The sequence below is a fragment of the Gossypium raimondii genome, chromosome 10 (assembly GCF_025698545.1).
Source record: "Gossypium raimondii isolate GPD5lz chromosome 10, ASM2569854v1, whole genome shotgun sequence".
Taxonomy (NCBI): domain Eukaryota; kingdom Viridiplantae; phylum Streptophyta; class Magnoliopsida; order Malvales; family Malvaceae; genus Gossypium; species Gossypium raimondii.
The window spans coordinates 47798244-47820456 of record NC_068574.1 but is presented as its reverse complement, the minus strand read 5'-3'; the positions used below and the strand labels follow the sequence as shown (position 1 = coordinate 47820456).

Here is a 22213-nt window from a genome sequence, read left to right as displayed (position 1 = left end):
CATGAAGCTACATGAATTTTCATCCATTCTCAGTATTTGTCAAAACTAGAACCAATGACTCAAGTAAGTGTTATTGGTAAGCTACTAGTCCAGCTCTACAACATATATTATACTAGATATGAATGAGCCCTATAATTTCCACATACATTTTCACTAGCATCTTAACCCTCCTTCATTTTTACAATAAATAAAACATCATTTGGTGAAGTGTAAACAAAAATTGCTACGTACATATCTACTTGAAAATAAAGTGTATAACCACGATGAAATGCATCAAAAAATTTTATCTGGATATTAATTAAAAGGAGAAAGGAAGAAGATGAGCAACCAACTTCATTTCTTTTCTTTCTTTGGATGGAAGAAATGAAAGACTAAGACATTTCATTTAAGTGGGGATAATAGCCTCAAGTTTCCATTTTTCATTTTCTCACAATCCAAATAAAGGTCCAAGTTTCCAATAGTCAACATCAAAGGCCTCTCTCCTAGTTTCCGACCCAATCTTTGCTTTTTCCATTTTCAATAACCCTGAAATATAAACCAAGACTTTGAAATTAAAAAAATAGTTGTATTCTTAGGATAACAAAAACAGGCAAAGAGGAAAACGAAAGGAACAACAGAAGAGAGAAAAAGGTTTACCTGAAGAAGGCTGAGATGAAGGGGAGGAGTGCTAGTGGCCCGAGGCGAATAAAGTAAGGGAGGCTGAGACTGAGAGTGGTTATTGAGTTGAGTGAACATTTTTTAGGTGAGAAAGTGGGGAGGGTAAAATAGAATTCTTTGGACACCGAATCAGCATTCAGTGGGAATGAAAGGGAATAAAAATGGCCCTTATTCCCTGCATAAGCCTGTAAAGGAATACAACCGTAATAGGCATTCCACTAAACCAAACATTGGTTTGTAGAATTGAGTTGTAATGGCATAACCATTACATTGAACCAAACATGGCCTTATTGGTGGGATGGATAAAAACAAAGGGTGTAAGGTACTTAAAAAAGTATGAAGTTTAGGTACAAGTTAGGTTAAAAAATTTAGGTCCCAAATAGTATAAGTTGCCAAATTTAGGTACCTCAGTATATATTTATGTTTCATTGAAATTTATTTCAAAGATATAATATTATATATTTGAATTTGTAATGATTATTTAAAAATAATTCATATATTCAAATTAAAATTTATATATAATTAACATTAATTACTTAACAAATATTTAAAGTTTATTATATATTAAAATATTAATAATAAGTTACAATAAATTATTTTAATATTTTTATTAAAATTATAATATTAAAAAAATTAAATATTATTTAAATACATAATTTTATTTTACAATATTATATTTAGCATAAATATTTTAATTTTAATAACACCTTTTAACAAATTGGTTAAATTTTGCATCAAACTTAGCCCAATAAATCTGAAATAATAGTCTATGGGCTAAACTTCAATAGGCATTAAGGGCTTTTGCAGGGTTTTAGATCCGATAGGGTTTCTTTACCTTATTTGCACTATGTTTTTTCTTATCATTTTTAAGAAACGAGAATGAATTTAACGTAATCGAAATATTTGTAACCTATGTCTATGACGTTCGACTAATTTGTACACAAATAGCGGAAAGTAAAAGAAAAATGGAGTCGATGGATGATGATTTTGATGATTTGTATGCTGATGTTGAAGTCCAAGCTAGCTCAGCTGTTGGCGAACCAGAAGAGAATAACCCTGGCAATGGCTCCAAAAGCACCGAGGTGGATAATAAGTTCATCGCCGGTTCAGTTACGGAAGATAGTGACAGCGAGGATGATTTGAACATTGTGTTGAATGATGATGATGATTGCCAGAACTTTCCGGTCACCGGTGCTAGGAGTCACGGTGGTAGCTACGAGGAGAACGAAAATGGTGATTTTGGTGTAGATGAAACCGGGTCAGATAATATTTCAAGGCGAGTGGAACCGTTTAGTGATGGGTCGGAGCTGAAATTTAGAGGGGATGGTGTAGAAATAGGGATTGGAGCTAAAATTGAGGTTAATTCTCTCTTCAAGGTAACTTTTTTTTGCTAATGCATTGTACTTAAAGTAGCATAGTTTTATTTATTTATGTTTTGTTTCGTTTTATGTATATGTTAGTATTGGTTTAGCTTTTTTTTTTTAATGGAGAAAACGAACATTTCTTTCCTTGATGTAAATTACAACCATTTGTGCTCTTAATTTTGATCCTTATTGTATCAAAGCAGTGTATCATTTTTTTTTTCTAGATTTGTGTTAATTCATGATTTGAGTTTTTATATTGTAGTATGTGAGACCTCATGGATCATCATTTCCAAGTAATATAAGGGTTAATGGTCATACTGGTGTGTTGTCATTTTCTTATAAGTCGAGAAGAGGTGACTGGGAAGACGATGTTTACAACCAAAACAAGGTTGCTACCATGAAATCATTGCCACATCAATTTGGACATTGTTTTTCCCTTCCATGGTACAGGTTGGTTGATGCACTTTAATCTTTGATTATATTGAACCTTAATTTGCTATGGGTTCCTTTCATGTATCATGCATTGAAAAATGCAAATAATTTTCAGGCTGTCTAAGCTCTGTAATGATAATTAATGTTATCTAAATTTTTTAGTTATTATCGTTTAATGCTCATTTAGAAATGTGAGTTATTAACTCTGTTATAGAGCTTTTCTAATCTATTCCTTAATGTTGTTGACTATGCTTCTTGTCATTCCCGCCTTAATTTCTGTAGGACAATATTGGATGTCAATATTGATGCATTTGAGGAGAAACCTTGGAGGCATGCTTCTGCAGATATAACAGATTTCTTTAATTACGGATTCAATGAGGATAGTTGGAAAGAATACTGTAACTCCCTGGTGAGTAATTTATTATCATGCTAATTGTCTTGCCATGTTTTACCTTGCGGTGTAGCTTATTTCTTCTACTATGATGCTAATGCTGTTTAGCTGGATGGTTTTCTTTTAAAATTCTTTTTATAGCACTTTTCTTACGGGAACCTTTTATTGAGGTTTTTAACAGGAGAAACTTGGGCAACAAACATCGAGGCAGGCAAGGATTCCTTCTCATTATTCTTCAAAACTTGACCAGGTTGATTATTTTAACCTTCGTAATAGACTTTTGAGTTTTTAGGTAATGCACTGTAAAAGTATCTCAATTATCTGAGGTTTCCAACTTTTTGTATGGTGATAGGCTTATGAAGCTGAGGCTGGTCATGAGATAATAACTCGGGAAGCTATAACAGAGGATGTAGCTGAGGTTGATTCGTCATTGAAATGTGCTGATAGAGGGGCGATGCTCTTGGAACTGGTATGCTTAAAGCTTCAGTGTCTGATACAATCTTCATAGCATCTATTTCGTGGGTGTTGTTTAATTCTTTAGTGGTTTATTACTTCAGCCAAAAGGAAGAGCAATTAAGGTTGAAGACAGCATTAATGAACGCCAACCATCCATGGATATAAGGCGTCCACGTTTTCAAGATTCTGGTGTTATTATAGAGGTCTGCTTTTACTCTAGTTTTTAATGCACAATATGCACAATTCTTACATATTGTAACCTTTGTATTATTTTTAATTCCATGGGTTGGCTCCATATAACTGTGCAGGATTCCACTGTGGATTCATCTGACTCTGCAAATGAGGAATTAGGTCATGGTAGCAAGTCTAAAGTGTTAGAGTCTGGGAAGCTGGATGCAAAGGATGATAGAAATGTTTGCTTTTCTGTTAGTGCTAGCAGTGAGGAATTGAATGAAGAGCATTATGCAAGGGCTAGAAATGTGTCCACATCTTCTTTTGAGAGGTCTGAATCATTTGTTTCTTGAACTATATTTTTCTATATTATAAATATGATGGATATTTGAAGCTTATGGATCCCTCTACTGAGTTCTCTACGTACTTGATTTGTCCCGCACATCCTTTGTTGGAACTTCTGGTTCTAACATGGGTGTTTTTTTATTCAGTTGATTTTAAGTGCTAGTGTTAAAGGGTTTCTCTGCCTCCCAAAAGAAGAAAGAAAATGAGGGATTCCATAAAAACTAAAAAGGATACTAGTACTTGTTTAAAACTTGAAAACAAGGTTTACTGTCGGCACTTGGCATATTTAGTATGTTTACATCTGGTATTCTAAGCTTCGTCTGCTTGTGTCAGCTTCTGATGGATGCATAGTTGTACCATATTTTAGTGATTATTTTTAGTAAGCTTTGCTTTATTGTTATTATTATTATAAACCACTGACAACCTAATTTTTTTAAAAAAACATCTGATTAGGTCTTTGCAGCCAGCATCTAATCAAACTTCACTAGAGACCAGTGATCATGGCAAGGCCTATGTCTCTGATATGAATGGGGGTTGCCATCAAAATATGGAAGTTCACATTTCAGAAGGAACTGCTGAAGCAATGGCAACCAAAAATAAGGAAAATGAAGCAGCTTGCAGAAATACTCACCATTCACATACTTACGTTATTGAGACAGAACCATCACTCGAAAATCGAAGTCATTTTAGCCCTACACTTTCCTTTTCTGGAAGCGATCCTGAAGATAGTGTTGATGCTGCTTCCATTGAAATCCGAAGTCCGTTAAGAAGGAAAGAACCAGGTTATGGCACTGGATTACAGAAGTCACTTGATCATAAGAGTTCCAGAAGTGATGGCCCCAAAATGAAATTAAATGATGGAGAAGGTTTTTCGGAACATACAACTCCCATGAAAGACAAGCAAAAGCATGAGAGTTGGAGGCACCAACATTCCTTGAAACAGAGGATCGTGGTTGAAAGTGATGATGAGTATGACCCTTATCCAATATCAGATGTAGAGGGTGATTGGAAAAGATACCGAAGAGATGGAAATCCCACTGAGGAAGAATGGAAGCATCACCGTGGTAGACCTCACGGTATTATTGACCAGAAGATATACCCTAAAACTGCTATGAAGCTTCCCTTTTATCAAATGCGAGGGAACTCTATTATAAAGATTACTCATCTGTTTACTGTGGCAGGCAGAAGGAAAGATTGAAAGATCATGTTTATCATGATAAAGAAACTTCCTCGTATACAGGGAGAAAGAACCTTGTGTTAACCGCAGTAAAAGGTTTACTGACAGCCATCTTTGGGCTCTCGGCAGAAAAGCTCATCTGCGCTTTAAAAAAGATTCAGATCACTTTGTTAGAAGAAACTAGAATGAGAAGGAGTTTTATCATGAACGACGAGCTGGCATAGCTAAAGAAGATGACATGGAAGGGTTTTAGTATCAGGGACAAAGACTTCCTGCTCAGAAGAGTTTGGTTCCTCACACTTGCAGAGAATCTGGGAGTTTAGCCTCAAGGTATTCCTCTGCTTCAACAGAAAGAGATATTCAATGGAGAAGGGGAAGTGAAAGACTCCAACTTAGGAAGAAAACTGATCATGGTGATTATCCCTTAGATTATAAGCATGAAGATGAGTGGTTAAAACTAAAGTATGACTCATCTATTTCATTCACACGCTGTGAAAGGGGTTTGGTTAAATCTTATGAGAGATGCATACCACCCATCAGGAGAGAAGTCAAAGTTTCTGGCAGAGAAGGTAGATTTGTTGATGCTGCCCTTTTCCATTTGAATAGATCAGGGACCGTTGAAAGTGAAGTTGTGTGTCAGAGACAGGTATATAGCAGATCTCTGGCATTGGCAATTGACATAGAACTGTCAGCACATAATGGGAGAAGATGGTTTAATGCAGCATCACCCAGAAATGAGGCATCTGAATCTCTAATTGAAAGATGTCATAGACATCAGAGAATAGTATGTAATGAGGAAGACCGAGAAAGTACTTGGTTTAGTTCCTACAATTGTACTGATGACAATAATTTGTAAAAGGATAATGAAGTTCAGTCATGGGGAAGAGGTCGTAGTAAGCGATCTAGAGTACTACACTGGAGAGAGGATAAATTACTTGTAAATGATAGATTGTTTGCTCAATGGGTGTCTTTTTCTTGTGAAAAAACTTCTAAGCATGATTCAATTCATGCTACGCTTGGGTCACTCCAAGATGAGGTGTTTAATAATGATTCAATGCTAGAGCATCATGGATATGAAATGATAAGTGAAGGAAGTAATGCCACCTGTTTTAAAAGAAAATCTTTTATTAGGTATAGAGGTGAGAATGAGCAGGTGGTCCTGAAGGACAGGGACTCTGTTGACTTGATTGTTGTGGAAAGAAAGGTAAAGCTGGGGAAACCAAGGTCAAGGAAATCTTGTATCATTTGTACTTGAATATATGAGTGTTCTATTTGTGTTGGTCAAATCCTTTTTTTTTTCTTTTCCATCTAATGATCTTATTGCATATTTCTTATTTTCTTATCTTTTCTATGATTCTCCACCTTCAAAGGCCTTTAATACTAATTGAAGTGCTGGAGTACAGGATAATTTATTTAAGTTAGAATAAATACCTTTTTCATTAGCTGATGGAGGCTATGCTTCTACTTTCAAAATTCATACACTTTAACTTCTCTAGACAGAACTACAGGTCTAAGTAATTTGTTCATGTCAGTTTAATTACTTGATTTTTTTAATTTAAATTTTTGTCAATTTGACAAAAATGATTTGCCACTATTTGCAGACAATTTGACAGTTCGTTTTCTTTTAATTTTACTTTTCTCTTTGCATTTCTACTTCCATGTGCACTACTTGCATGATTACGTTCATAGGCTATTCATGATTGATATTGACTTCTTCCTAGATTTTTGTTATCGAGTACCATGCATAAACATCTGATTTTTCATTTCATCTGACCATATATATAAATCTGGTAAATTATCTAGAGCATGGTCAATTATAGTATGTGACATTTCAACATGATAATACCTTCTGCAGTCTTTTAGAAGACACTCAGATAGTAGAAACTTAGTGTGCAAAGCAAGGGTCGTAAAGATGGGCTCAGAATATCCTACGGAGCGGAAAGCTGTTATGGAATTTCATGACTCTTATGGAAGCAAAACAGCTGATAAAGACAACCGTAATAAGAATGGCCGAAGAAATAACAATGAGAAACAGTTTGGTAAGTTCTCAGTTACAGAGTGTAACAAATATTTGGATATTGAGGAGGGTCAGATCATACACGAAAAGCAAAGTGTTGAAGATATTAACCCGGAAAAGGAAAATGCTTCAGAGACTATGATACAAAGGGGGAAGGCGAAGATGAGAACATTGCTCGTGGATAGTGCTTTTGATAAGAATGGAGCTGTAGGTGAATATGAGAACAAACGGATACTGGAGACACTAGCAAAGATGGAGAAAGGAAGGGAACGGTTTAGGGATCCAATCACAATAAAACGGGAACAGGACAAGACCTCTACTCCCCAAGTTGAATTGGTTGTCCAGACTAATGAAACAAAGCGACAGAGGCCTGCTAGAAAGAGGCAGTGGGGTGTAAGTTAGCCTTTCTATAGTTTACTTCATGCCATCTTACTGAAAATGATATGGTCTCCTCAGGTTTCAGGTGAAGCAGGATTTTCATTCTCCGTTCTGAAGAGGCAAGTAACGGCCGCCGTGGTACATGCCTTTAAACATCACAATCATCATGTCTCTTCCGTATACAATAAAATTGACTGCAAAAATTACAGTGGGTAAATTTTTTTTGTACTTGTTCCAGTTCTTCATCTTGGCAAACTGCATATGATTTTTTTATGCTCATGATGAAAGTATTAATGTTTTCAAGGTTTAAGCTTATTCATTGCTGGCAATGCTACATTTATGGCATTTTTATCCAGTCTAAAGGCTTTGGTTAATCATGGTTTAGAAGATTTGATTCATATTCAACTATTGGGTACATTTATTTGATTTGATTAAATCTGTTTTACTGGAAATGGCTTCTATTTTGTGTCTATAAGGGAACACATGCCTATGTAAGAAAGCATTGAATAATCAAATGAACAAATTTCAATATAAACTTGGAGTCTCAAATAACAAAAAACTGCCATTTTTTAGTTACTAAATCCAACTTTATTAAATTTGAGTTCATTTAGAAGATTCCGACTTTATATTATAGAGTTAGACAGACTTGATATAATAAAAAGTATTCTCAATTTCTACACTTCTTCATACCATTTAATTTTGTGCTGACATTGTAAATCACATGACTTGACAATTAATATATGCAAATCATTGTTTTACATGTTATAGGTTTTAAAGATTTTTTATTCAATTTAATTTATTCATATTTATTAGTAACTTTTATATATATTTTTTATAATTTTAAAATATGATATTTTATAAACATTTTCTAAACTAGGACTTTTAATTTTGATGTTTTTAAAACTTTTATTCTAAACCCTAAAATATAAACAAAATATAACTTTTTTATAATTTAAAAACTATAAGTTATAAAAAATTGAAAAATATTTTATTTTCTAAATATCAAATTTATTATTATTTGTAAATGTAAAATTATATAATTACTAAAAGTTGCATGCACATAATACAAGGTAATTAAAAATAAAGAAGCTTAAAAATCTATAATAAGCAACATCATCTATTTATCATGACAATATCAAATCATTACAAATATACGCAATTTAAAGATTTAATTAATTAATTATCTTTTATTTGTTTTTAATTAAGTGCTTAATTAATTTATTGAATTATCTTATAAAAATAAATGGGTTAAGTTAAAGAATAATTATATGGTATATTATTCTAAAAAATATGAAATTTTATAATTCAATGGGATGAAAAATAGTCATTTCTACTTAATTAATATTTAAAAATAAAAATTAAATAAATAATATCCATGTCGGTTATTTCTTTAGGAAAGTTAAAACTCTCCCATCAATGCACCAAAGTTTAAACACCAAAATAATTTTACTTGCATAAATTTAGTTTGGACTGAAAAAAATGTTAATATTTTTCATAGATAATTTGAGGTGAGAATGATATTTTATATTTCTGCTCTTGAGGATATTGACGTTACTGGTAGACTTCCATCTAAGATTTGTAGTAGAAGAGGGTGAGATGAGCATCTGAAAAAGAGCGAGCTACGTGGCTTTTCTCAGACCAGCCATGTTGAAACCTGAAATTACGTAAACACCCTACATCCCAGCAAATTTCACAATTAATTTTTTAGTGTTTTCTATGATAAATTTTCAAACACATAAACGTAAAATTTAGAATAAATTTCCCAAAGAAAATGTTTTGTTGATTCTTTTTTATTGAAATGCCACCTTAAAAATAATATTAATTTTTTTATTCTGAAATAAAAATCATAGATATTTTAAAAAATATCAAATACAAATAAAATTAACTTGATTAGCTAATAAGATGCAGAAGGGCATATTAGTAATTAGAGGTAGTCTCTTCTTCTCCTGTGCGCTCCAAGCAAATCTCCTTCACGAAAATTAGACAGTTTTATCAGTTAAAACCAAAAGAAAAGTAAAAAACTTAAAAAAAAAGAAAAAAGAAAAAAAAGAAAGAAAGAACAAAAGCATGCGTCTCTTCTCTACTTCATCTTCTTCACCAAAACCCAACTTTCCTCTCTTTTCGCCTTCTCAAAACCCCAAAAGATCCACCTCCAAAACACTTCCTCCCTTCAAAACTCGCCTTCCCTCTCCTTCATTCCTCTCGCTCCCTCCATGCACTGCCAACAGCTCCCCCTCTTTCCCCGTCCTCGACCAAGAAGCCGACCGGGAAGACTCTTTAGAACCCAAGCAAGACACTTTCAAGAAGGTCCTTGTTGTTCGACGCCCAGTCATGGATGTTTCCGGTGAAGAAAATGATGATGGGAGTGAAGATGGTGAAGCGGAAGGAGATGACGTCATTTCGAAGCCGTCGGGTATAGATGCTGGCCTTGAAGAGTTTGCCAAGAAGATGCCTCTATTCGAACCCGAAAGAGGCGAGTCCGGTGGCACACTAGAGAAGCCACTTGCGGTGAACTTGGACTTGTCATTGTATAAAGCCAGGGTTTTGGCGAGGAAGTATCGATATGAAGAAGCTGAAAATATACTGGAGAAGGTAAAAGGGTATACTTGGTTCTAGTGAATTTCATAGTGTTACATTGTGCATTGAGTTTCCTTATTTAATGGATTTTTTCTTCTTGTATTTTTGCTTGTAGTGTATATACTATTGGCCTGAAGATGGGAGATCATATGTAACATTGGGGAAGATATTGAGCAAGCAAGCAAAAAGGACAGAAGCGAGAGCCGTATATGAGAGAGGTTGCCAAGCTACCCAAGGAGAAAATCCCTACATTTGGCAGGTTTTGCATTTTCTTTTCCCTTTTTGTTTGATAATGTCATTGATTCGAACCCTGATGAACTCACTTCTGTCACTGAGCCTATTGCTCGAGTTCAAGTCTTTGATGTTTATGCTTTTCAAGTTCAATTCATGCTACCGGTTCTGAAATGGAAACCTTTAACACTGTGATGATCATTGTCATTACTGCATTATTGGACTTGCTTTTGCAAATCTGCACTTTTGTCCATTTGAGGATAGAAAGATGGTTCTTGCGGATGGGGACTTGAAATTTTGCAAATTTTACTGGTGTTTGTGCTTTTCGAGTTCAAGTTCATGCTACCGATATCTGAAATGAAATCTTTGGCATTATGATGGTCATTGTGTTATTCGATTTGGTTTTGGAAGTATGCTCTTTTATCCATTTGAGTACTTGGAATTTCTAATACTCCATCCTGTTGGATTCGACTAATGGAAGCATAGATGAAGCTTGTTGGTGGTTACTTATTTGTATGTAACGAATCTACTATGCGGCTGTTAGCAAATGGAATGATTTTGTTAAACATAGATACACCACTGAGCTGAGATCCTTGAACTGATATAAAGAACCACCGTTTCGTTTTCTATTATTAGTCCTCGTATGTAGAATTGACAACATTTTTATACTCTTCAAACAGTGCTGGGCTGTGTTGGAGAATAAGATGGGGAATATAAGAAGGGCTAGAGAACTTTTTGATGCGGCCACCGTTGCTGACAAAAGACACATCGCTGCTTGGCATGGATGGGCAGTTCTGGAGCTAAAACAGGGGAATGTGAAGAAAGCAAGGCATCTGCTTGCTAAAGGTCTCAAATTTTGCGGTGGAAATGAGTATGTCTATCAAACCCTTGCATTGCTTGAAGCTAAAGCGAATAGGTATGAGCAGGCCCGGTACTTGTTCCGCCAGGCCACCAAGTGTAACCCAAAAAGCTGTGCCAGTTGGCTTGTAAGTCTTTAGTGTGGCAGACCTTGGTTTATTTCTACTGTAAATATGCTTTAATTAAGTCTGGTCAAATTTGTTGAATATAGGCATGGGCGCAATTGGAGGTACAACAGGAAAACAATCGCGCTGCGAGGCTCCTATTTGAGGTAATCCTTTCTATGAAAGCCAAATAGCAAATCATGCACTGTTTCTCTCTGTCCCTTTGATCTAAGTTTGTGATTTTACTGTCCTGATAGAAATATATGTATTTAATTTGCAGAAAGCAGTCCAAGCAAGCCCCAAGAACAGGTTTGCATGGCATGTTTGGGGAGTTTTTGAAGCTAATATCGGCAATGTCGACATGGGAAGAAAACTTTTGAAGATAGGCCATGCACTCAATCCTAGAGATCCCGTTTTACTTCAGTCTCTTGCTTTGTTGGAATACAAACACTCAACGGCAAATCTATCTCGTGTTTTGTTTAGGAGAGCCTCTGAGCTGGACCCAAGGCATCAACCAGTGTGGATAGTAAGAAATCTGTTAAGCTCTTTGAATTCTAGTTTTCTACCTGTGTGGGACATATAGCTTATAGACTAATAGGATTTTACAACCCTTAGATTTACTAGTTGCTAAGTCTTGGTGGGAATCTGATATGACGCTTTTATTGCAATAGGAGTTTTAGTTTTATTTATTTATTATATCAGGTTTTATTAAGAGTTTTAGTTTTACTTATTTTCTTTATTATATTAGGTTTTTATTTCCTTCATAAACTTTAAGTTAGGAATTCTATTAACAGTCTATAATAGGCTGCCAATATGAAATAAAGAGATAAGCAATTATTCTATAAAAAAGAAATGTTATTTTGAGAGGGGGTTTAGTTAAGGATGAATCTGCCTTTTGAGTAACCATAGGTCGAAGCAAGAATTCTTTCTTGTCTAGACCTGTGACTAGATCCTACGCCAAAGCGCATAACAATTTGGTATCAAAGCCAGTTGTCATGAGTGACGAAAAGACTTTGACGGCGAAGCTGGAGGCTTTCATGGAACAAATGGCTACAAGGCAACAAGCATTAGAGGAGCAGGTGAAGACATTATCTCTTTCGGTCTAAATGATAATGAAAGGGGATTCAGAGAAAAATAATGAAGAACAGGGCAGCAGCAGAGGCAGGAAAAAGAATTTAGACTCGCAACACAGTGGGTGCATGGTGCCACGATACTCTAAGATGGAATTTCCCATTTATGAGGGTGTTGGAGATCCTTTAGGGTGGCTGAAAAGATGAAAATAAATTTTTGGCAATCAACAAACTAACGAAGAAGACAAAGTAGGCTTAGCTTCATTCCATCTCTTAGGAGAGGCACAATTGTGGTTTGATCAAATGGAAAAAGAGGAGGCAAATCTTGATTGGGGGCACTTCAAAGAGTGTGGTCATGTAAGGTTTGGGTCACTTATGGGTAATAACCCATTGGGGAACTTGCCAACTTGAGACAAACTGGGACTGTAAAGGAATATCAACGCCAATTTTAATCACTATTGGCTAGGATTGATGATCTTAAACCTCGACAACAAGTAAACCTCTTTACTGCCGGTTGGTAGAGGAAATTAGAATTGATATCGAGATGCAACAACCGGAAAACCTTGGAATTGCAATGAATATGGTTCGAACATTGGAACGTAAACAAAATGTCTCTTCCAAACTATCATCTCGAGCCATCCTGAACTAGCCAACTTCCCACAACACAGGCAACAATTCAATCATTCCAACAACTAAGAGCATTGCAAAGGAATGGGAACAAACAACAGAACAACAGGGAACAACGGCAAAAAAGGTTTTTTTACACCATTTATTAAGAGATTGACACAGACAGAAATGACGGAAAGAAAGGCTAAGGGGTTGTGTTATAATTGTGACGAGTCCTATCTCATGGGACACAAATGTAAAAGGTTATTTTGGTTAGGAGTATCAGATGTTGAAGGCAAGCAAGATGATGATGAGGTAGATGATTTTGGATAAGTTCTGAAGTTTATTCTGAATTTGAGAGGACAAGCTCAACTCTGAGAAGGGGAGTAATGATATGGACGCTTTTATTGCAATAGGAGTTTTAGTTTTACTTATTTTCTCTATTATATTAGGTTTTTATTTTCTTCGTAAACTAAGTTAGTAATTCTATTAGGACTGTTTCCTTTGTTATTAACCGTTTATAAAAGGCTGTCAATATCAAATAAAGAGATGAGCAATAATTCTATAAAAAAGAAACATTATTTTGAGAGGGGGTTCAGTCAAGAAAGGATCTGCCTTTTTAGTAACCATAGGTCAAAGTAAAAATTCTTTCTCGTCTAGACCTGTGAATAGATTCTACGCCAAGGCGCATAACAGAATCATCTTTATATTCATTCTAGATAATGGTTTGTTTGGTTTCAGCTTGGATAGACTATGTTTCAATCCGCTTCAAAACTGATTCACTGCTGATATTTTGAGCTTGTCAGGCATGGGGATGGATGGAATGGAAGGAAGGGAATATATCAACGGCGAGGGAGTTGTACCAACGAGCACTTTCGATTGACTCGACAACTGAAAGTGCTGCTCGATGCTTACAGGTAATAGTTCAATAACTATACATTACATTAGACACACTGATACCAAGTTCAAATTTCCTAAACTCCCTTGCAAATCTGCTAGATAATCTTCTGCCTGCTTGATGCATAGATTTAAGCTTAACTGCCATTTGTTGTAGGCTTGGGGTGTTTTGGAACAAAGAGCTGGTAACTTATCTGCAGCTAGAAGGTTATTTAGATCGTCGCTCAATATAAATTCTCAGAGTTATGTAACATGGATGACATGGGCAGCATTGGAGGAGGACCAAGGAAATTCTGTGCGTGCTGAAGAAATCCGTAACCTCTACTTCCAGCAGGTCTGTATTTGGGGAAAGTAAACAAGAAAATTCTTATGCTTTTTCTACTTTTTAGTTCCTTAAAATCCGAATTGCAGTTGAGAACTTATGAATGATTTTTTTTTTCTTTGAATTGGACTGTAACAGCGTACTGAAGTTGTGGACGATGCATCATGGGTAACGGGATTTTTAGATGTCATTGATCCAGCGCTTGACAGCATAAAGAGGCTACTGAACTTGGATCAAGGCCTCATCAACAAGGCACGAGAGCCTTCGAAAGATGCAGAATCTATTGAAGATGGTGCTGAAGAACCATTTCTTACTACTTCTTTGGGACTAAATGATGGCAATGATATTGGATACGGAAGCAGATTTGACTTGAATGCTTTCATCAAAGATAAATTATCATTAGATCCATCTAAGCTGGACCTTTTGATGGAAAACTCAGGAAAGTCATCTCCTAAGAGAGTAACATCTCCAAGAAGAATGTGGAGATCACAGAATCGAACCACCATGACTTTGCCTTGACCGAGCATATAAAGTTTACAGCTGCTACTGCTGATGCATGCTCGAATATATACTTGTTATCTCGGATGCGACGACGGATGCTTCCTAGACACAGTATGAAACTGGAAAAAATGCTTTGAAGTTACAAACCCATCTGTATACCAATTGTAGAGTACTGAGACAGACATCAAATCCAAATCTTGAAAGTGTCAAATTTGTATATATATTTTTTGAATCAAACTGCAGCAGTGTAATGATATCTTGTACTGCATTTACTATGGCAAAAAGAAAACCTTCCATTAAGAAAATAATCCAACAATATAAATCTAAACACATGAGCCTTGTATGTTTGTATTTCTTTTTGGGTATCAAACGGTGATTAAATCTAAAAAAAAGATAAGGAAATTGTCCTTTGAACCGGAGATACTTTCCTGTTTCCCAAAGCACCAAGTCTGCTGTTCCTCTCGGTTATGGTTCCTATTTTTGTGGCGGGCTTAAGATGAACTCAAATAGTGGATAGCGAGCTGTTCATATCAGCTGTCCATCTATGCATTATCAGCGCCAAAGTCAGGGATTTTTTTGTTGGGATCCTGATAAAAATAATTTGTTAGGGGTTAAAATCAGAAATTTTATGCTAAAACTATTTATTTTCAAGAGGGCCAAAATCAGAATTTCACCATTTTTTGATTCTATGAGCTAACTCAAACTATCATGAACCTTTTGTTGGAGGGAGTATAAAGAAATATAAAATTTTGCGCCAAAGCCAGAAATTTTATGGTGCGATGACTAAATTAAGTTATTAATTTTCAAAAGGGTCAAAAACAGTATCTCACTATTAAACTCAATAAATGAACTCAATTTAAATCAATTAACTAGTTAACACAGGATTAAAATTCTAATTTCAACCCTCAAAGTTTTAAAATTCCAAACCTATCAATATATTTATGCTTTTATTTAGAAAACCATTTAATGAGATATTAACGCTCTTTTTTTTTTTGAATAATTGGGAAGTGAAATGAAATTATTCAAAATTAAATTTAAGATTTTGTACCTACAACAGAATACTGCCATTAATAACTAATAAAGTATCAAATGTAAATTATATATATATTTGTATTTATAGCTAGGGTATCGGTGCCCAAGAATCAAGAGTTTGATAGGCTTTTGAGCTACACAACGAAATTTGCTGAGTAAAAATTGAATAAAAAACATACAAATGAGAAGCTTAAAGTAATATAAAAAGGTACAAAATAACTAGGAATTAAGGGGGGTTTATTTTCTACTTCTTTTGCACAAACCCCTATAATTAAATATTTCAGAGAGAAATTGACCCTAAAAGTCTCTGGGATCCACAACCACATTTTCAAGTTCTCCCATCATCGCAAGCTCATTCTCATCATTGATGGAGGAGCCATTCACCTTCTTAAAGTACCAGAGATCATCGATCCTTGACTTGGATGATGCATGGGGCACATGTTTAATCATCGGATCCGACACTCCTAACTCAGTGATTATCATCTTGCAGTCCTTAATGTCTTCACCCAATCTCGATGCCAAACTCCATGCACATTTCATGAGCTCCCCAACGTTCTCTCCTTCTCCATGTATCCCATAAAGGAATAAGAAACCAAATGGTTTCTCAATGGAGTAGTCACAAATTGGAATGATATTCTTTAAACAAGGGAGGATCTTGTCCCTTGCATGGCTTAAAATTTCATGAAAAAGCTTCAAAGGATAATGGGGTTTTTTAATATCAATCTTGTAAGCTTCACAAGAGTTCCATATGCTAAACATGGCCCAAGAAGGTGGGACTGTGCTAATAATATCTTCATCCTCGTCTTCACTATGCAAACCAATCCATTCATCTTGTTTGAAATAAAAAACCCATGTCCCAAGGCTAAGCTTTTCCTTGAGGATTGCATCAATGTCTGTGAAATACAAGTCTTTGCCTTTGAGCTTGTTATCATACAAGGAAATAGCTTGCCTTATATTCAACTTCTCTACTTTGATATCTTGAGAGATACCCAGCTCCATTGCAAAACTGATTGGTTGAACGAATATGGTTAATGAGCTTAAGTTTTTATAATTGCATTTGGCGGTGAAGAGATTTTTAGAGGCAACATTGTTCTTTTCTGTTGCTAGGAAAGTGTAGTGAGCTCCATTGTTCATCAACCATTCTTCCATTGCTCTGACAAGTTTCAATCCGATCCCCATTCTCCTACATTTGTTTCAAAGGGAAATTATACACTCTATGTTAGTTGCTCAGAGATCATATAGGGTTTTTTTTTTTTTTTTTTTGGAATACATTTAGGAGAAAAAGTAACAAGGTTGAAGATTCAGGTCAAGTATTGTCCATGGTTAGGGTTTTGTCTTTTTATCCCGTTGAGAGTTCTAATGAGTTCAATCTAATGTCTCAAAATGTTTAAATAGAAAAAAAAATCATGGAAACCGAAGAGTTCGGGCATGATCTTGATCTAATGTTACCATTTGAGCTAGAAACAACATTCCATGCTACTCTAAAATCTATATTTCATGTCAATATCTGTTGAAATGCATGCAAAAGGGAAGGGTAAAGAGAGATATATAGAAAGACTAACTTAATATGTACTTAAAACAACTTTCCCTATGCTAAATACTTTGATTTAAACAATGATACAATGCATGCAAAAGCGAAGGGAAATGAGAGATAGAAAGACTAAGTTAATATGTACTTAAAACAACTCTTCTTATGCTAAATACTTTGATTTAAACAATGATACGGGTAATTGTTGCCCTAGAACTGTAATTGAAAGACAAATTCAGAGTGACTTTACACTGAAATTGTACTGGAAAGGGAAAGGACTGGGAGTGAATAATTAATCATGATATATACCGATGTGTTGGGGATACTCGGAGGCCTAGAATGCAACCCAACTTCACATTTGTTCTTCCATATTTAGTCCCCACATGCTTGATGCAGCCTCTAATCACACCGACAAGCTCCCTATTTTCTTGCAGCTCAGCTACCTGTAGGCCATTTTCAAGCACATCAGTCGTCCATGCATATGTCAATTGCCTTTGCATCAGTTATATATTTGTACATCAACAATGATCTCATGGGGACAATGGGTTTCATGACTATAAAAATAGGATAGCTAAAGGTTGAATGTTTTGGAAGTTGACAATTAATGTAATATAGGAAAGGAGTAATCACTATCAGACTTTAGAGGAAAGGAGTAATCACTATCAGACTTTCACTCACCAGCATGAGATGAAGGGGAAAGAACCTAATCCTCCACAAAGGGTCAATCGTATTATTTGTGAAAATGGAGGTCCCCTTATTATTAGACCCTATCTCAGAGCTCTTCTCAAGCTTCCCCACCACTTCAATATCCCTTCCATCATCAAATTCTCTAACCAAAACTCGATCTCCTATACTGTCAACCATTGATGTCTTTCACCCTAAGTTGGGAAAATAATAGTTTTCAGTCACTGTACCTTTCTTGAATAGGCTAATTGCCGCAACACACTATCACCTCACTTTCAGTCTTATATACTCTTATATATAATATATTTTTTTTTGCTAAGGAGCACTCTTAATATATGTTAGGAACAAATAGCATACATCTCTCTCTCTCTCTCTCTCTCTATTTGTGTATAGATTTATATTTTATGCATAGTCTTATATATACTATTAGTGCATGATATAATATTGCCTGATTTGAATTAGAAAAATAAATCTACGTAATATTATTATACCTTATGTATCAACGTAAGATTACTTAAAATATATAGAAGTGTATGTCAGTGAATCAAATATAAATCCTTTATATGAGGTTAATATCTGATGCATTAATATTGTATAATTTTATGCAATGTCAGTGAATTAGATGATAACATCAAATTGAAATGAAGTTGAGTAAAATTTTGTATAAGTTAATATTTAGTACAATGATATGTATATCAAATGCTTTCAGCTATATTTATACGATTTATTTTATGTACTTTAATTTGATTTGATCTTACTATTATTAATGTTAAATCGCAGTCCAATCACCGAAACTATTAAAAGATTCTATTAGTTAGCCAATGTGAAATTTAAAACAAGAATTCAAAATTATAAGGTTGAGCCGGATTTTAATGACAAATTAGCCAAAATAATAATTTTAACAACCAAAATTTTAAATTTTAAATGAAAAAAAGGATTTTGGTTATATTAAAAACCCACATTTTAATAAAAAAAATTAAACTATATTAATTCTAGGTTGCTAAATTAAAGTAGAAGTTGAGTTCCTAAAATATAGATATATAATTGTTTTAGATTTTAAACCCTATTGCTACTTGGAGTTCAATGATGATGCTCAAGTTGCATGAAAAGTTGATGCACCTACTGAGGATATATATTAATCTTCCTGTGAGGGAATTTGGCAAGTATAATTTTATAATATATTGATGAGTATTGCCAGTGTTATGATAGAGTCATTTTCTTATTTAGCAAGGACAATAAGTGGTAAACGATGTACATGGCTTGCACCACAAAAATGGAACAATTGTGTCATCAATGTGATTCTCTGAATCTTTGTAATCATTCACATGTTTTTGTATATATGTTTCCCATGTCATTCCCCCAACCAAATTCTCCTGTTCTAAATTTCCAAAGGACAGCTCAATGCTCATTCAATTGTTTTGTCTTTCTACATTATCTACAAAGGGATCACAACTTGATAATTACTACTATATAGGAAAATTTTGGTTTTTGGTTTGGAAATACCTTTTTGTTAGTTTTTGGTTTAGAAAGGCTACGTAGAAGAGTTTATAATAATGGTTGTTGGAATCAATATTCATCAGTTTGCATATATTTTAGGAAAATGTTTCTTTTGTATAGAAATTTGTGTCCAGATTGTACAGAAGCGGATTTTAGCTTATTGAAATATCAAAACTACCCTTTTTAGTGTTTTGAAAGAAGATCTGAAATTATTCTCTTTCATCTAAAGATTTTTTTTATTGTGATTTCCTTTTCAACCAACTTAACTTTACACCAATTAGCTAACGTGTCTTCTTCTTCTTTTTTTTTTTTTGTTACAAACCCAAATTTATGACATTTTCATTTTCCAAATAAACTGTATAGCTTCTCCTTTAGATATCCTTTTCCTTAATCTTCTTCCTTTTTCTTGCCAAAAACTTTAAGTTGTCCACCATTCTTAGAAATATTGAAGAACGAATCAACAAAAGAATGGAGAAGGTTTTTTTTTTTCTTTTTGAAGAAAGAAGATAGAGAAGTTATATGTCGTTTTTTGTGAGAAGAAACCTATCATCTACCATTTAAGGCAGGAGCATGCTTCTCTGGTTATTGGAGTTAAGAGAAGTGCAGAAATGGACTATTGTTAATTGCTAAGAAAATAAAGAGCTTGAATGGAAATGATGACTGCAGTGCCCACTGAAGATGGCACTGCAATAAACACAACAAAAATAGGGTATGCGAAATTGTCTATGCAGTTCGGTTTTTTATATTTGTGGATTCTAGCTCAGTGAGATAAATCCACTATCATTAATTTCTCGTGACGCGTTTGGCTAATTTAGATCTCAAAAACAACATAAAACTAATAAAAACAATCTATTAGTGATAATATTAAAAAATTAACAAAAACATATAAAAGACACCTAAATTGCTCAAGAATAAGCTCCTTAAATGTATTTGACATATCAAATTACGACAAATCAGAGATAATATCATTTACCTTTTAGTTGACTATGAATTCCACTATTGTGAATGATGCTACATACTACATAAGTTGTATACCCAACATATCATATTTCAATTCCTTATCGATTTGAACTCAGGCTTTTAATTACATTAAAGTATACGAGTCACGCATACATAATCCATCATCCACTCAGGACTAAGGCATGCCACACTATGAACATCACAAGTGAATAAATCCATAAATGGATCTAGGATATATTCTACTTGGATACTGCTCGATGTAATGTCAGTCTAGTCAATCACATCTATCTTCTAGGAGTCATCTACTTCGATGATCAAGATAAAACATTTCCCCAATTGGATTTGATAGACGACATAGTTGTCTTTCAATCGGTTTGCTAGGTTCCAATTAGACTAAGGACATGTTTAGATTTTTTTTACTAATACAATTCGTCTTTCCGTATTACGATCCGACCATATAATACCGCTTACTATTAGTTAAATATTAGATAATCAATGAGCCAATAATTGCTTCCATTTTGCTTTACATGCAAAACTCGTTGAGGAAAACATATGAATAATATTAATGTAATAAATAAGTATTTTATTAATCCAATTTGTTTGATAAATACAAGTATACATAGAGAAAAATATTACACTTAGGGGCATTAGATCCAATAGGGTGAACGTCTCCTATTACAAAGAGCCACATTGAAAGCAACCACCTAAACGTTCCTACATCTTTGTGTGAAACTAGAGCACAATGGAGGAAGATAGATTGACCATGGTGATTACTTCTCGCAAACAAAGCAAATGGCATCTGGTACATGTTCACAAGATAAGTTAATAGCCTTAAGTCCTCATAAGTCATTTTATTGTGATGGTGGATTTAAATAATATTTTTCAATCTTCCATCACCATCAATGTCCATTTGGTGGTAAAAGTCCTTACTTTTATTTTGCATTTAGAGAAAAAAAAACTTACGTAATGACTCAACATCCTACTATTGCGGAATTAGCTTCCAATTGCTATGAATAAAATTCTATAATCCTCAGGTAAATACTTCATTTCATCTGACCCACATAATTGAGATTGGACCAACCTTAATGTTCTTGCAAAATCGAAGGCCAACCATATCATTTTTCTCGAGACTTCTCTTTAATTGATTCAGAACATACCTATGTGTAGAAATAATATTAGACATATCAAGAAGTAGTTCATGAGAATGATTTGTGACTAACTTAGTTACATGCAATGCCCATCATGATTTAACACAACATTGACCTTTGCAAGACAATTACTTCGCTTGCTACTCCTATTATCACCAACTTTGCCAACTTTATCACAAGTTAACACAACATATTTGGGGCTCCATAACCATGTTAGAACATTGATCTCTTCACCACACCAAACCCATTTAACTTGGCATGGTCTTGATGAATGTCGAGCAATGCAGCAATACTTGTGAAGTGCATACCTATGATTAGGCTTGATCATAAATTAAAAAATATGGTTCTGATAATGAACATCTTCATCATTAAAAGACTCATTAGCAACCTCATCCTCGAGAGTGAAATCTTTAGCCATTGTGTTTTGAATCATTGTTTGCAACAGAGAATGAATCATTGCTTCCTTCTTGTTCCATTAGACTATCTTTGTTACAGAATCCAAAAAAATTATTCAAGATCTATCTTACATCATGGTTCATGTTGGAATCTCTTTTAGAATGCAATCCTTTCCTCTTCTTCTATTCTCATTTTGATTTTCCATTTTATTTTTATCATTATTGAGAATATGGAATAATTTGTGTTGTAATTCATATATTTAATTTGGTAGGCGGCTTTTTATATGCTTGCACAAGTAATAATGTTAATCTTGGAAATGGAAGTTAATCAAACACAACATCCAAAATCTTTAGATTGGAAAACATGTTTACATTAATTACAATATAGGAAGGGAACAATGAGAGGGAAATATAT

At 34.4% G+C, this 22213-nt stretch overlaps 3 protein-coding genes across 3 annotated transcripts; 2 read left to right on the top strand and 1 right to left on the bottom strand.

Moving 5' to 3' along the window:
- The first annotated feature begins 1480 nt into the window (after positions 1-1480).
- LOC105775542 (FIP1[V]-like protein) lies at positions 1481-7762 on the top strand. Its single transcript, XM_052622490.1, has 12 exons — positions 1481-2033; positions 2284-2471; positions 2736-2862; positions 3026-3094; positions 3197-3313; positions 3402-3503; positions 3609-3802; positions 4270-5013; positions 5057-5162; positions 5253-5777; positions 5853-6245; positions 6837-7762. The coding sequence occupies exons 1-12, from the start codon at positions 1623-1625 to the stop codon at positions 7410-7412; spliced, it is 3552 nt and encodes a 1183-aa protein (XP_052478450.1). The 5' UTR covers positions 1481-1622; the 3' UTR covers positions 7413-7762.
- A 1628-nt stretch (positions 7763-9390) lies between these two features.
- On the top strand, positions 9391-14810 carry LOC105776644 (protein high chlorophyll fluorescent 107). Its single transcript, XM_012599430.2, has 8 exons — positions 9391-9980; positions 10081-10224; positions 10877-11182; positions 11266-11325; positions 11439-11684; positions 13641-13751; positions 13889-14065; positions 14192-14810. The coding sequence occupies exons 1-8, from the start codon at positions 9456-9458 to the stop codon at positions 14570-14572; spliced, it is 1950 nt and encodes a 649-aa protein (XP_012454884.1). The 5' UTR covers positions 9391-9455; the 3' UTR covers positions 14573-14810.
- A 911-nt stretch (positions 14811-15721) lies between these two features.
- Positions 15722-18156, bottom strand: LOC105776645 (probable N-acetyltransferase HLS1-like). The gene is made up of 3 exons (XM_012599431.2): positions 17793-18156; positions 17424-17557; positions 15722-16769 (listed from the first exon to the last, which is right to left on the bottom strand). The coding sequence occupies exons 1-3, from the start codon at positions 17976-17978 to the stop codon at positions 15884-15886; spliced, it is 1206 nt and encodes a 401-aa protein (XP_012454885.1). The 5' UTR covers positions 17979-18156; the 3' UTR covers positions 15722-15883.
- Positions 18157-22213: the final 4057 nt, after the last annotated feature.

What these genes read in the sequence shown, in the direction of transcription:
- LOC105776645 (XM_012599431.2), bottom strand. Translation starts at nt 17,978, where the DNA reads ATGGTTGACAGTATAGGAGATCGAGTTTTGGTTAGAGAATTTGATGAT. An exon ending in TTCCCCTTCATCTCATGCTG is followed by an intron (nt 17,558 to 17,792) that starts GTGAGTGAAAGT and finishes AATGGCCTACAG; the next exon opens with GTAGCTGAGCTGCAAGAAAA. An exon ending in CGAGTATCCCCAACACATCG is followed by an intron (nt 16,770 to 17,423) that starts GTATATATCATG and finishes AAACAAATGTAG; the next exon opens with GAGAATGGGGATCGGATTGA.
- LOC105776644 (XM_012599430.2), top strand. Translation starts at nt 9,456, where the DNA reads ATGCGTCTCTTCTCTACTTCATCTTCTTCACCAAAACCCAACTTTCCT. An exon ending in CTGAAAATATACTGGAGAAG is followed by an intron (nt 9,981 to 10,080) that starts GTAAAAGGGTAT and finishes TTTTGCTTGTAG; the next exon opens with TGTATATACTATTGGCCTGA. An exon ending in CTGCGAGGCTCCTATTTGAG is followed by an intron (nt 11,326 to 11,438) that starts GTAATCCTTTCT and finishes TTTAATTTGCAG; the next exon opens with AAAGCAGTCCAAGCAAGCCC.
- LOC105775542 (XM_052622490.1), top strand. Translation starts at nt 1,623, where the DNA reads ATGGAGTCGATGGATGATGATTTTGATGATTTGTATGCTGATGTTGAA. An exon ending in TCCACATCTTCTTTTGAGAG is followed by an intron (nt 3,803 to 4,269) that starts GTCTGAATCATT and finishes ACATCTGATTAG; the next exon opens with GTCTTTGCAGCCAGCATCTA. An exon ending in GCAGGCAGAAGGAAAGATTG is followed by an intron (nt 5,014 to 5,056) that starts AAAGATCATGTT and finishes CCTCGTATACAG; the next exon opens with GGAGAAAGAACCTTGTGTTA.